The 15439-nt window shown below is 38.4% G+C and overlaps 1 protein-coding gene and 1 pseudogene across 5 annotated transcripts in view; one reads left to right on the forward strand and one right to left on the reverse strand.

Moving 5' to 3' along the window:
- The window catches only part of LOC309604753 (macrophage migration inhibitory factor pseudogene), a 155159-nt pseudogene that overhangs the window by 100161 nt on the left and 39559 nt on the right, over positions 1–15439 (reverse strand). The gene's annotated exons all lie outside the window — the stretch shown is intronic.
- TMEM26 (transmembrane protein 26) overlaps positions 1–15439 on the forward strand; it is a 51767-nt gene that overhangs the window by 8701 nt on the left and 27627 nt on the right. For all 4 annotated transcript variants that reach the window (XM_082407496.1, XM_082407493.1, XM_082407494.1 and 1 more), the window contains exon 2: positions 13223–13301. In XM_082407496.1, the coding sequence (XP_082263622.1) occupies positions 13284–13301 (18 nt within the window). In that variant the 5' untranslated portion in view covers positions 13223–13283. The remainder of the gene's footprint in view (positions 1–13222; positions 13302–15439) is intronic.

The following is a 15439-nucleotide window of genomic DNA, read 5'->3' on the forward strand; positions in this document are numbered from 1 at the left end:
ACCACTGCATCACCAGGGAAGTCCCCTCCCTTCTCTTTTATTAAGTTGAATCAGACAACTACTTGTTGACCTGCCTACTAAGTAAGCATGACACATGCTAGACACTGTGAAGAAACAGAAAACAGACACATTTGAGATTTTAAAATAAAACGTAGCATTTCAATGAAGTGTTCAAATGTGTGGGAATAAGAATAATTATGAATATTTAGCATTTTGTGATGTTCGGGCTCTTTCAAGTGTTTTACAGAACTTCCCACTTGATCCTGACGGCAGCTGTAGTTATTTTCTGTTTCTGTTTTCTCCCATTTTTAGGTGAGGAAGCTGAGGCACAGAGCTGTTAAACCATTTTAAGATCATTGAGTTGGTGATTGGGAAAGCAGGGATGTTAAGACTCTAACAATTTAGAGGAGAAAAGGATGTGAGAAGGAGTGATGGGGCAGGGTGGGGACGTGGGCAGGGGATGGTGAGTGGGGAGGGAGAGGGGGCTTTACAGCACTTGAGCTGGAGCAGGAAAAGCAGATATGAGAGAGAAGAGTGCCAAGGCTGGGTAAGTAAAGGACGTCCTGAGGGAGGTGAGTGTGGGGAAACGATAACAGATTTCTCTGGAGGAAACACAGAGCCTTATCATTCTTCATTCAGCAGAAATACCTGGAACATCTCAAGTGTGTTAGATGTTTTTTTTTTAGTGCCAAGAATACGGAGGTGAATAAAGCAGGTAAAATCCTGCCCTGAAAGAACTCGTATCTTAGTCAAGGGATCTTAGTCAAGGGAAAATAAAGGAGTAAATAATAAACAAGTGTGCTGAGGGGGAACTGGATAAAGGCAGTCAAAAGGTACAATCTTCCAGTTATAAGATAAGTAAGTACGAGGGATGTAATGTACAACATGATTAATATAATTAACACTGCTGTATGTTATAGATGAACGTTACTGAGAGTAAATCCTAAGAATTCTCATCACAAGGAAAAAATATTTCTTCCTATTTCTTTTATTTTGTATCTGTATGAGATGGAGGTTCACTAAATTTACTGTGATAATCATTTCATGATGTATGTAAGTCAAATCATTAATGCTGTACACCTTAAACTCACACAGTGCTGTATGTCAATTGCACCTCAGTGAAACTGGAAGAAAAAAACCAGGTGTGCTGATGAGTAACAATAAGCAGGTAAACAAATGAGTGATCAGAACTATGAAGGCCTAAGTGGGATGGGTTATAGAGGGATGGAGGACCGGGGGAAGGTTCCACTGGGTGGAAAGAGAGATGTCTAGCTGGGGAGGCGACACGTGAGCTGAGTCTGGTAGAGAGAGAAGGAGCCAGGCGAGGGGAGAGCCAGGGAGACGATGAAAGAAGTGAGAGGAAGAAGAGCTATGCGTGCTTTGGGACACTTCTGACATCCTCCCAGAAGACAGAGAAATACTGACTTTCTCTTCTAGTCTTCATTGTCTCTTCTCCCCATGTCCCCTGCCTCCAAGTGAGAAATTCCTTCTAAATTTTATATTTTACCATATCTCATTTTAGAACATTGAAGTATGGTTGATTTATAATGTTTTAGGCGTACAGCAAGTGATCCAGTTATACACACACACATACATACATACATACACATATATGTGTATATATATAGTCTTTTTCAGATTCTTTTCCATTATAGGTTATTACAAGATATTGAATAGAGTTCCCTGCGCTATACAGTAGGTCCTTGTTGTTTATCTATTTTATACACAATAGTGTGTATCTGTTACCATATCTCATTTGAAACATCATGTGTTTGAAAATGTCTGGCTGGCCCCCAACTAAAAACAGGAAAGATAAATTAAGCATCAAAAGAGATTCCATCCTAAATTGATTGCAAATTCAAACCAATTGTATAAAAAAACTCAGTGAAATCTGATTTGATTAATCAATTGTATTTAGACGGTTCAACAGCAGAAATGAAAAACCTAGACTTGACAGGTATCATATGAAGTCTGATCTTGAACAAGTTTTGAGCAGTGTAGAAGAGCTCTGTAGGATTATAATGCTGTAGTATTTGATAATATGTATCTTCCTCTACCAAAACTGCTTACAAAAACGCCACAGAGGACGTTGGGAAATAAAAGCACTCTTCTCCTGATCTTGTTGGGTATCAGACAGGATAAAATGAAGGCATTTAGAAGGAGACCCTATGATTTCCATATGGCCAGCGTGGGCACCGGAAATCCTCTCAGCAGATAAACTGTTTCTCTTCTTATTCACATTTGCTGTCCAGATTTCCTGATATCTCTCCTTAACTTTTTAGTTATTCCAATAACACTTTCCACTGTGCACTGGACTTATCAGCACTGCCTGCAGTGTACATCCAGAGCTTTATAATATTCATTACCTTCACATGTGTTTGTGTGTATGCGTTTTCTATCCTGAGCCTTGAGCTCAACGCAAAAGGGTGACTTAAATTTGCATCCTTTTTGTAGGCATACACTGAATGTTACCAGCAAATGACTTTGCTTTTAGTGATCCGAGCCATGGTTTAGGAGGAAGAGTCTTAACCTATCTTGAGTTAGTACTATGCTTCGCTCCCAAGAAGAAGTCATATTTTCTTCCTTTATTTCACAATGAACTTGGGATCAAATCAATAATTATGGCTGCATTTAGAATGGGACCCCCAGGAAATTGAACCATTGAATGATGCCCATGTCTTTCTCCACCAGTATGTTCAAGTGAGACATTTAAAAGTGAAAATTAAGGCTATAATATTTTGTAACTTCGTGTACTTGACTGGGAGAAAAAACAAAGTACAAATTAGTGTGGGCAGCTCCTATGAGTCAGTGTATATGTGTATATCCCTACTTCTAAATGTCAAGCATTTCTCCTTCTCATAGCAGTGACATTATTATGCATACAGCATCAAGACGAATCTCAATAGCTTCACTTTTACAACAATGGAAAATTCACCTTTACATAGAGGTTTATTTTCCCCATGTGCATTTCCCTCCCTAATCCAGAAGTTCCTCTAAAGTACCAATATCAGGCGTGTTAGACCTGGAGTGTATAAATCATTTTGTTAAAGAAAACCTGTAGTTTTTAAAAAATAAAATAGTTTTTTTTAATATGCAGGTATGAAAAAATGAACTTTCTTTGAAAGTCACATTAATGATTGTTAACAGTCCACAGTTTTAATATAAAATGCCAAGGTGGGCTTCCCTGGTGGCGCAGTGGTTAAGAATCCGCCTGCCAACGCAGGGGACACGGGTTCAAGCCCTGGTCCGGGAAGATCCCACATGCCGCGGAGCAACTAAGCCCGTGCGCCACAACTACTGAGCCTGCGCTCTAGAGCCCGCGAGCCACAACTGCTAAGCCCGCGTGCTACAACTGCTGAAGCCCGTGCGCCTAGAGCCCGTGCTCCACAACAAGAGAAGCCACCGCAACGAGAAGCCTGTGCACCGCAACAAAGAGTAGCTCCCGCTCGCCGCAACTAGAGAAAGCCTGCGCGCAGCAACAAAGACCCAATGCAGCCAAAAAAAAAAAAAAAAATTAAATAATTAAAAAAAAAAAAGCCAAGGTGGGGCTGATTTATTTTTTCTGAATATAAACTTACCACCCATAGTTGTTCAGGGAGAGGGGTTATATTTTATCTTTGGGTTGTCTGACCTCCAAGAGGTAGCTGGTGTATGACTGACTTAATGTTGTATGCTTATTAGAATAAAAATTAGTAATTCTTAGAAAGAAAAGAAGTCCTCTCTATGACGGATGCCTCTGACAGCCTTGGTTGGGTCCTACAAGAGTCCTTTGCTATCTTATTTCCCTGATTGAGCCTCCTATTCCACACACCTATTTTATTATTAGGAATAATAGCCTCTTAATAAATTGGCTGTGCCATTTTCTGACAGTCTGCTAATAATGGGGATGAGGATGATGATGAAAGTGATGGTGATGGTGATAATGCAGGTGGTAACAGTTATTCATTACTGAGTACTGACGATGCTCCTAGCCTGCTTTACATCCGTTATCTCATGTAATCCTCACGATGACCCGATGAATCCGTTTTCATCTTTATTACTATTTTATGATGAGGACGCTGCCGCATAGCAAGGCTAGATCACTTACCTAAGGTCACGACTAGTCATAATAAATCACAAAAACAAGTCCTAGCATATGGTGAGCCCTCACTTTTATCGAGCCAGGCTTTTGCACTGAATGGATTACCTCGTTCACTCCTCACAATAGCCCTTGTGCTACTATTCTAGCTCCTACTTGCAAAGGAGGAAGCCAAACTCAGAGGAGTATTCCCATGCTCGGATTCAACTCCATCAGCCTGTTTGCTGTGCTCTGCATTCAGTAACCAAAGTGGGTTTTGCCTGTGGACAGTACAACTACATACATTTTTGGGGTCAAGGATTCCCTACAGTAGAGAAAGGGTCAAAGTATTTACTCTGTTTCAAAACTGGGTAGGTAAATCTCAGGTGACTTGCTAATGAGTACTAGGATGGTTTTGCTTAGAATGCAGAAAATTTCAGACTGCACATGGCCATGACTCAGAGACACTTGCACAAGCAGACATCCCTGTAAAATCAAAGCAGATGCAAAAGAAAATGGAAGAGGGGAAAAATTCTAGAGTGTCTTCATTTTTGGTCCTGAAGTGAAGAACCACTCTCTTCCACAGAACAGAAATAAATGCCATTGTCTTTTATAGAGTGAAATAAATTAAAGTATTATATAAATAACATCCATAATGCATTTAATCCTCTGAGAGACCATTAAAATTCCTGTAGTCATTAGTGCTTAAGTTCGCTTGTTCATTAAACAATCATTTATTACAGTGGGTGCTATGATGGTGTTCTTGAAGGAATATAAAACATACGCAGTTATATGAGGACAAGACAAAACAATACTCTGAGAACCAAATAATTTTCCACAAATTAAGTCCAAGAGTGCAGAAAGGCTTCAGAATAAAGGTATGGTCTGTATGGTAGACTTGTTGGACATGGAAAATTTCTCAGGTATGTGCTTTATGTCCTAGCCTTTAAAGTGGCTGGTGGTTTTACAAGAGTGGAGAGAAGAGAGAAAGGCTCTTCAGGTTGAGGGAATATCATGATGGTAATACACAGGGTTTCAGTTGGAACCAGTTCATTTATGAAGATGTCACGATTTTCTTTGCCTCAGAAATTCTATGAGAAAAACAGTAATGCAGATCCTAAAATCGATGCATATTTTGTCCCTATAGCTCGTTTAGTCATCCTGAAGCATTTTGCTGAGGTTTGAATGTGAGCAACTTCAATTTTAACAGAGTTTGTTCTTGCTTTAGATATCCTCTTGGAAATTCTTAAGTGAAGTGAAGTATGTAATACTAATTTTGCTAGTGGTTGATATTATAATTTGAGAATGTTACCTTATTGAAAAAACAATCAGCAACAATGAACAAAGAAAGTTATAATTAAGAGCCCTAGTATTCAGCTTCAGAAGTATTCTCCTTTTTACAAAACCCAGATGTGGGCATTCTTCAAGGGCTTTGGAAATCTAAAGACTGATTCCACTGTCATAGGTATTCCTAACCCATTTGAAGTTCCTCTCTGTCTCTTCTGTTCTCTTTATTAGTCTGCTCCCCCATAAGATCCTGGACAAAACAAACCCATCATCTGGTCTTGGTACCTACTGAAACATACACACTCCATATTCAATTTTCCATTTGTGGGGAGTTCTCACCAGCTTACGGCCATTTGGTTGTGGCCTCCCCTCCACCTGCTCCTCCCTTATGGGCAGGCACCGGCAACGGGCTCTAGGAGGGAGGTGACAGATTAGTGATTTCCCAGGCATTTGGGGGTCGTGTGTTCTAGAGGAGCGCTGGGTGCATTTTGAGGGGTGGCAGAGAGGTGGGTGCTATCTGGAGGCTGTCGTATTGGCCACCCTTCCCCCCTGTGCTAACAGAAAGCCCTCCTGAGCAGCCCAGATGGAAACCGTGGCTGTTAAGGCCCACTTCAAGAAACCAGTCTACAAGTAAGGAGGCCAGACAGTCCTTAAGTTGTTAGACACGGTTTAGGGGCTCATGAAAGGATATCTTGACCTAGTTTCTTGATTTCTATGAAAATAAGCCTATTAATATAAAGTGCTCCAGAAATTTTGAAGACCCTCGAGGCTGTTTAACGTGAGATTTTGAAACCTGGGTCTAGTATATCCTGACAACTCCACGCTGCCTTTGTAGAGTAGGAAATACTGAGAAGTGAAATATAAATAAAATCGCAGTTCGCATCAAAGTAATTTTGAAACATTATTTTTGCTCCATTTAAATATTATCTATCTTCAGATTTATGCATATAATCATAAGATTAGAGTCCTCAGTGTTTGCAGAGAGAAAAGCTACACAGGGTAGTGGGTGATATTATGGTTAATTTTTCTTCTATTTGCCTACTTCTATTGTTGTATGTTTCTAAAGTGAATAAATGTTACTTTTTCAATAAGAAAACAATAATAAATATCATTTTTGGGAAGAGAAAAATGGAATCCTAATTCTAGACTAATGGTGAGTTGAAGTAAATATCCATTGCAGGGCTAAATTGCTAAATGTCATGACATAATCATTTTGTGAAAAACACTGTCATGTTGAAATGACAACTTTGTATGACAAATGATATTTTATATTTGGATGAACTGAACTGAAAATAAAGCAATGTGTATAGCTCTTTAAGAGCTCAGAGCAATGTCAGAGCATGTAGCAAGACCTACAAACATATTAGTGAACAAATAAGTAGGTAAACAAATAGAGAAAAACATCCTTTAAGATGGTGCTCCTGCTGTGTATTTAGAGAGAATTGGTGTGTTGGCTAAGGGCTGTGAAATAAAAAACAAACAAACAAATAAACAAAAATTTCTGTGGAGAAAAATTATCTTTAGGAAGGCTTGAATTTAGAAAAACTAGCTGAGCAAAGGGAAAGCAATTTGGCATTAAAGTATTAATGTTGGGCATCTTCTATATTGTGATAGGGTAGTGATAATTGGAACTGTAATAAATCTGAGTTTCCAAGGGCAGATAGCTCATCAGTAATCAGGTATTATCAATTTTGTAAAAATATCCCACCTGGACATGTCTTATTCATTTAATCATATATGTATCAGTTTTTGTCAGTCTATGAATAATGTAACATAATTTTATAAACAAGCAACCAGAAACCTGATTTATTTCTGAGATGGCTAGACCCCTCTCTGGTATTAGTGCTCGTGGTTGGCATCTACTTACTTTTGATACAATTAAGACATGAAAACTGGAGTAAAATGATTTGTAGCCCCTAAGAAAGGGCATGCAATTTGGTTAATTACCCAGAAAAAGGTGGGATCAGGCTTAGTTTTTAATTTTTAGAATTCACATTCTCCTTGGTTCCAAAAATGAATTGCACTGACAATGAACTATCAAGAATATGACAAACCTTCAAAATAATAAGTAACAGCTAAATGTCATCTTGAAATATTAAAATACTTCATAGTGGCAAAAAATACCAAATTCATACAAGAACAGAATAATTAGTTTCCTTCAGAAAAACTTCCGATAAGAATCAATTTATGATGATATTTCAAAAAGAGATATCTAGTCAAACCAGCAACAGAGTGTCAAGAAAGTCGGAATTATAAATCAACTAGGACCTTATGAAATCACTAACTGTTTGGGGGAGCCCACCATGTGCCAAGCGCTGTGGAAGGAGCTGAGGGCATAATGTTGAGCAGACCAGACACAGTTCTGTGCTTGTACTAGGTTGGCCAAAACGTTCGTTCATTTAGCAAATACGTTGTTCAACAAAGGTCTTCATGAAAATGAAAAATGTCTTTTATTTTTACTTAAAACCGAACGAACTTTTTGGCCAATCCAGTATTACTCAGAATTGCTGGGAGACAATTAGTGACCACAGATACACATGCATATATATACATATACATATATATATAGTTATAAAATTTGAAACTGTATGGGGTGAAAGTGAAGAGTGCTACATATAGGACAAGCGTAACAAGGAGATCTAATTTAGGCTGGAAGGACAGGAAGGTTTTTCTGTGGAGTCCTATAGAGCTGACATGAATTTTGAGGAGATAATCAGGTGAAAACTGAGGGAGAGAGGTATTTCAAGGGGGAGAAATACATGTGTGAAGCCCTGAGTTAGGAACTCACTTAGCTTTTTTCCAGAACTGAAAGAAAACACCATTATAGGAGCACAGTGAGGAAGAATGAGAGCAACAGAGACCAAGAGGCAGGCAGGGCCCTGATGGTACAGCATTTTATAAGTCACGATGAGCAAACAGCCCACGCCAACCATGACTGTGTGACAGTGACTGCCTTAACCTTGAACGTGCAGTTAGACATAATGATGTCCACAGCATTGCAAACAACTTCCCTTGATTCAAGGAGTCTTAAGTAGGTTTGGTTTTGAGAACCATAGTTTAAAAATGGGATTGATGTTATTTGAAGAAACAATCTTCTAACCAGGTATCCTGTGGGTCAGCTTTAAGTGTAGGTGCTGAATATGTGGCCATGAGTGTATCTGCAGAGCTGAGCCGGGGTGAGGTAGCAACTCACATGTATTGAGCATGTACAGTATCAAGCTCATAACGCTGTCTTATTTAATCCTCACAACCACCCTATGAGGTGGATATTATTATACCCATTTTCATAGACAAGGACATTCAGTCTCAGGAAAGGTAGCGACTTTCCAAAGATGAATGAATGGAAGAGGTAAGATTCAAGTTTGGGTCTCTCAAGTTCATGAAAATTCTACCACAGTGTCACAGTTCCTCAAGGGACACAACAAGAGGAGCATACTTCTTACCAGACCCGCTGAGATGGGAATAAAATGTCCTTGTAGATGCCAGCAGCCTCCATTCACTTCATTTGCTCAATCCTCCCTTTATTTATAAATTCAGGCATTCAAGCATTTAAGTATTTGCTCAATAAACATTAATTAAAGACTTAAAAAGACACCTGAGACCACTGAGGAGGGGAAAAAATGAAGGAGAGGGAAGAGGGAAGGGACATAAAGATATATACGACTCAGGATCTGTCTTCAAGGAACTTATATTAGGAAAGCGAAGTCATATATACACATAACAAGAAAACAGTGGAGAATGTGTTGGGTCACAAGAGAAATACAAGTTAAGATTAATTGCTGCCATTAATTCCTATATTTCAAAATACAGGAAGGATGTTGATGGGTAGAGATGTAAGAGGAGGGCTTTCCAAAACAGGTTGTCATAATTTGAAGGGATGTTTGCTCCAAAAAACCATGTCAGAACCTCTCTTCTCAGACGGACCAAGCTGAAGGGGCAATAGAGCCCCTTGTTCTTAACAGGGACCCATGGTCCAATAAAACATATGCGACATATGGTTGAAATGTCTTCTTCATGTCCCAAATAAAACCTGTCATACATGTTTTAATACTTCTCTAGATGACAGAGAATTTTATTTTCTCCATAATTAAAAAAAAAAGAAATTTCAGTTGTACAACTACTACAGCCTGCTACTGGAGAGAGAGAGAGAGAGAGAGAGGGAGAGAGAGAGAGAGAGAGGAAGTAGGGAAGGAAGCTCCTGATTGTCATTTGCTATTGACCACTTTGCAGACTAGGCATTTCGTTGGTAAGTCTACCTGGAAGCCTTTGGAAATTCCAGCAAATCCTCTTCGGTGTAGGGTTAAGAGGGTGGGAAATAGGGGGAGAGAGACTATGGACTCATATGCTCTTGAGCTGAATATGATTAATTCTCGGGCGTTCCATGTGATTCCCTCTTCCCACCCCCTTTTCACTTACATCAAATAGGTCTGATGAAGAGGGGCTGAAGTGAGGGAAACTATCCAAAACATTTTGTTTTGTTTCATTTTAAATACACAGCAGGTTGAAGCTACTGAGTTGCTCAGCTTGATAGGATGTGGTAAAGGAAGAGGAAGGGGAAGGAGAGATAAGATTAGATAAGGGAGGCTTTGAATATCAGATAGGGAATTTAGATTTTCTGTAGTAAGCAGCACAGAAAATCCTGGATTTGGAAGTTTTTTGTTTTCTAATATAACTAGATTCCTAGTTAGAGGAAATATGTTTAAACAGGATAGTATTTTTTTCCAGTTATAGAAATAAATCTTATGCATAGAAGATGTTAAGGGTTATTGTTTTTTTTTTATTCTTAACCTCTTTCAAGAGCTGTTATGTTCAGTCTATAGCTTCCCTAGATTATTATTGTAACAGTATTGTTAGGGGAGTTAGTCCCAAAATTAATTCCAAGAGAGTCAACAAAACTGCAGTCCAGCCAACGTCTGATGTATCCAAACAGACATATACATATTCCGACTGTCCCTCCAACCAGAATTCATTTCCTTTCCCAATTTCACAAAGGAAATATTCTCTCCTGATATTTCCCTTGATATGGAAGGTCAAAGCATTAAGTGTTTCTTTTCTTTTTGAAAGCATGTTCAACATGGGGGCTTTTGATATCTTGCTGCAGCCCAACCATCATCTAAATCAGATTTTAATAATATCATGACCCATACCCCTTTGTTTCAAAATTATTTTTTGCAGGAATTCAAAGGTAGGGTAGTGTCCATTTAAATACTGATTTTTTTTAAACATCTTTATTGGAGTATAATTGCTTTACAATGGTGTGTTAGTTTCTGCTTTATAACAAAAGTGAATCAGCTATACATACTAAGTACTGATTTTTTTAAAAGACTCTCTTTCTTTTGCCCTTTCTCCCTTCTTCTCCTCAGAAGTTGGAAGGAGATATTAATGAAAGGGTTAACAGCCTTTAAAAAGTCCATTCTAAAAATTTTCCTGCATTTAGGTTTGTTCACTTTTTCCCCCACTGGATTATAAGAGTATGAATTTCGTAGCATTTCATCTCAAACAAATCTATTTTTGAGCAATTAACATTTCTGTTTTTCAGGTCATTTTAAACCATCACATATGTGTACTAACAGTATTTTAATAAAATTATATTGACTTACAATTTTGACTTTAAGATGATTCATAAAGCAAGATTCCAATCTAAATTAAATGCAATCGGAAGAAATAAATTTGGAAAGTATGTAATTTTCATCTTCTTTCAAATTTTTAAGGACATGTTTTCATTGCACAATGTTCCATAATTATACTAGTAGTAGCTACTTGTTATTGAATGCCCAACTCTGCCAGGCGCTGCTTTATAGAAAGTACAGTTGACCCTTGAACAGTATGGGTTGGAACTGTGCAAGTCCACTTATATACATATTATTTTCAATAAATACATACTATAGTACTACATGTCCCATGTTGCTTGAATCTGCGGATGTGGAACTGTGGATACAGAGGACCGACTACAGAGTTATATGTGGATTTTCAACTGTGCAGAAAGTCAGTGATCCTAACCTCCATGTTGTTCAAGGATCAACTGTGTAATAAAAATTCCTGTGAGATAAATGTGACAGCTGCGGACTGAACTGTGTTCCCCCCAGATTCATATGTTGAAGCCCTAACCCCCAATGTAACTGTATTTAGAGACAGAGCTTTTAGGAAGTCAGTAAGGTTAAATGAGGTTCATAAGGGTAGGGTCCTAAAATAATAAGATTAGTGGCCTCATAAGAAGAGAAGAGAGGGACTTCTCTGGTGGCGCAGTGATTAAGGATCTGCCTGCCAATGCAGGGGACACGGGTTCGAGCCCTGGTCCGGGAAGATTCCACATGCCATGGAGCAACTAAGCCGGTGCACCACAACTACTGAGCCTGCGCTCTAGAGCCCGTGAGCCACAACTACTGAGCCCGCATGCCACAACTACTGAAGCCCACACTCCTACAGCCCATGCTCTGCAACAAGAGAAGCCACTGCCATGAGAAGCCCGCACACCGCAACGAAGAGTGGCCCCCGCTCATAGCAACTAGAGAAAGCCCGCGTGCAGCAACGAAGACCCAATGCAGCCAAAAGATAAATTAAAAAAAAAAAAAGAAAGAAGAGGAGAGAGAGAGAAATCTCTTTCTCTCCTTGTGATGTGTATGCACTTAGAAAAGGACATGTGAGGATCTGGAACTTCTGACCTCCAGAACTGTGAGAAAATAAATTTCTGTTGTTGAAGGCATGCAGTCTGTGGTATTTTGTTATGGCAGCCTAAGCTAATGTATGACTGTTCCCATTTTGTGGATTAGGAAACAAACAGAAGTCAGTGGCAACACTAGCATTTGAACCTGATGTGTCTGACTACAAACAAAAGCACTCTCTTTGAATTGCCCTCTGAATTTTGAGTCTGAAAATAATTAATATAGATAGCTCTTTAAAAAAATACCAAACCCTTCATCTGTTGTTTGTTCGTATGGGCATACCTTGGAGATACTGCAGGTTCAGTTCCAGACCACTGCAATAAAGCAAGTCACATGAATTTTTTGGTTTCCCGGTGCATTTAAAAGTTATGTTTACACTATACTGTAGTCTTTTAAGTGTGCATTGTTTTAAAAATCAATGCACATATCCTTAATTAAAAAATGCTTCATTGTTAAAAAATGCTAACTATCATCTGAGCCTTCAGTGAGTCTTGGAAGTAACATCAATGATCACTGATCACACATCACCACAACAAATATAATAATAATGAAAAAGTTTGAAAGACACAAAGTGAGCAAATACTGTTGGAGACATTGCGCTGATAGACTTCCTTCACGCAGAGTAGCCACCAACCTTCACTTTGTAAAAAACACAATATCTGTGAAGTGCAATAAAGCAAAGCGTAATAAAATGAGATGTGCCTGTATTTTCATTTGCACTAGGTTTAGCAGAAACACACAAAGCCAGTTGATTTCGTTCAGTCCATATCATCTGATTTTTGTCTTTTTGTACGTTATTATTTGAGCTCTCAGAATTTCAGGTTAATGTTGAAGAATGTAGCCAATCTTCCTGAAAGTACAATGTTCAAAAATCCAAGATTTACTATTGCTGTATTTGCTTTTTGTAAAATGTATTAAATACAAAATATCCAGTTTGGGGCCTGAAACTAACTGGCACTATCCCATTAAACTATATTAAAATTAACATCTATTAATTGGATTAGAAATTCAGTGAGAATGAGAGCTGCTACTGCCTTTTACAGTTACTTTGTTTCTCTATAATCCATATGGCAGGAATCACATAACGCTTTTTCCCCCTTAGAAATAGACACTTGAGATAAAATGATCTGACTCAGTGTGGTCAGGATATGTGCACTTGTTTTCTTTTTAAAAAATTTTGTAAAAGCTGAGCTATCTTTTTTTCCCTCTTTTACAGGTTTTCACCAGCCATATTTTTATATCTGATTAGCATTGTTCCATCATTATGGCTTCTTGAAATGCACCATGAGACCCAGGTATGTCCTTTTGGAAAGCAGGGAAGTGGAACGCTCAGCAATAAAGTACGTTCATATTATAATCCAATTTCTGTCAGAAATGCACTTTTCTAAGGAACTGGAGTTATCAAGATTTGAATAAGTAAGAGGCCTCAGCAAAAAGGAAGTGAATCCATGATCTGTAAAACCCCATGAAAATGTTGCATTCATTTAGGATTTAAGACTATATCATTCATTAACAATTTGGGTTAGAGATCTTGTTCTTAAGACTTCCCCTCCAATATGCTACAGTTCACATGGGGATATACAATTTCGGTTTTAACCCTTGCAGCTTCAACGAGTTATTGTGCTAAGAACGCGCAGGGCTCAGTCATCTAACATCCTATAAAATGACATTTTTAGGAACAACAAAAACAGAAAAGAAACCCCATCATCTGTACTCAGCTATACAAATACAATCAAACTTGGAGGGGCTATTTGAAATAGTCTGTCTTAAAATACAGGCTTTGCAGGTTACAGGAGATTCACTTTTGAGGGTCCTATGAACTGTCTTAGTAAAATAGGAATTTCACCCTAGGGACCCGAAATAAGGGTAAAGGAGAGGAGCCAGGGGACCCACCGTCAGGAAGGGTGGGCTCTCTGTATTAAGACCACACTGACCTAGAAAGCAAACAGTGGCTTCCAATAAGAGTCCCTAAGCTATATTAGGGAGATACAGAGGGAGGTACTGATTTTTAAGTGAGTTGCTTCTTGCCTGGGCAACCCGAGGTAGCAGGCTCTAGGCTGGATTCGGTCACTGATTGTTGTAAATGCTCTTGTACAACACTGGGAGGGCCAGTTGGCGAAGTCCATCGGACTGCAGCCTGGACTTCACATCTTCAGGGTGCAGGTTACAGGTTCATATGTTTTACAGTAGTTATAATATTATTTTAGGACGTTTACTGGTAAAATCTGTGAGACTGTTTCACAGATTTCTTTGCTACAGTTGGTCATTTTATAGCAAAGTTAAGCCTCTGATATATGTTTCAGATATTCAAACCTTATCTGGAAAATGCTCGCTCCAAATTTTAGGTACACAGAGGGGAATTTAGTTCTGTAGACTATTTCTGAATTCCACAAGCATGTACCAATGATGTAGGCATGAAGAAAACATCTGTCTGCCTAAATCTCCTGTTTAAAAAACACTGAAGTCAAAGACTCTATGTTTGTAGCAAAAGTATTTTTGTCACAGTAGATTGGTTGGTTCAAGTGATCATAGCTTTTAAAAACTGTACCATAAGGATTAGGGGACTGTTTGAATTTCCTTACTACTTACTGCTTTCAGAGGTATGAAAATAAGCTCTGGTGATTTGAATCATTTTTTTCCTTCACATCTATTTCTATGACGTGGCTATCATCCATGATAACAATTCATTTCCCCAAATGCTTTTATAATATAAATGCGTTGCACAGTTAATTGATATACAGGTCCAATCCTATTACAACAAATAGCATGCAACCAAAAGCTCTCTTTTTAAGAAAAAAAAAGATTTTTGAGCCCTGGGCAGTACCTCTCTAATTTTCATACTACAAAAGAAATTGGACCTTTAGTAGTAATGGATTTGACTCATTTGGACACTGAGAATTAAAACAAATGCCCAGTAATTGAACTGGGCAGGGTGGGCAGAGACAGAAGTAGAAAAAAGTGAGAGGGAGACAAAAAAGTATTGGAATTGCGTTTAAAGAAATAAGAAATGGCAGAATAAAGGGAGGTACAGAAAATCTTAGTCCATTCATGTAGGAAATTTTCGTTATGATAATAATCACTTTTTTCATACAGTCCCTTTATTTCGAAGTATTTTCGGATATATTTTCTCATTTATACACCCAGCAACTCCTTAAGTTAGACATGGTATATGGATTTCTATTTTATAGAAGAGGACCCTGAGACTAAGAAGGGTTAAGTAATTTTCCCAAGGCCACACAGCTAATCAACCACAGTTCTGGGGCTTAGAACCTGAGTCTTGACCCCTAGTGCATTAAACCACACTGCCTTTCTCAATTATGTGTTCTATGTTTTACAGGAATTTGTGTCAAAATCATCTGGATTTTTCATGATGGGAAAGGATAATTGAATTTCCTTTCACATTTTCCCTTTACTCTACACCCTAAATGCCCTA

Source organism: Balaenoptera borealis (genome assembly GCF_965194805.1).
Source record: "Balaenoptera borealis genome assembly, chromosome: 10".
Classification (NCBI taxonomy): Eukaryota; Metazoa; Chordata; class Mammalia; order Artiodactyla; family Balaenopteridae; genus Balaenoptera; species Balaenoptera borealis.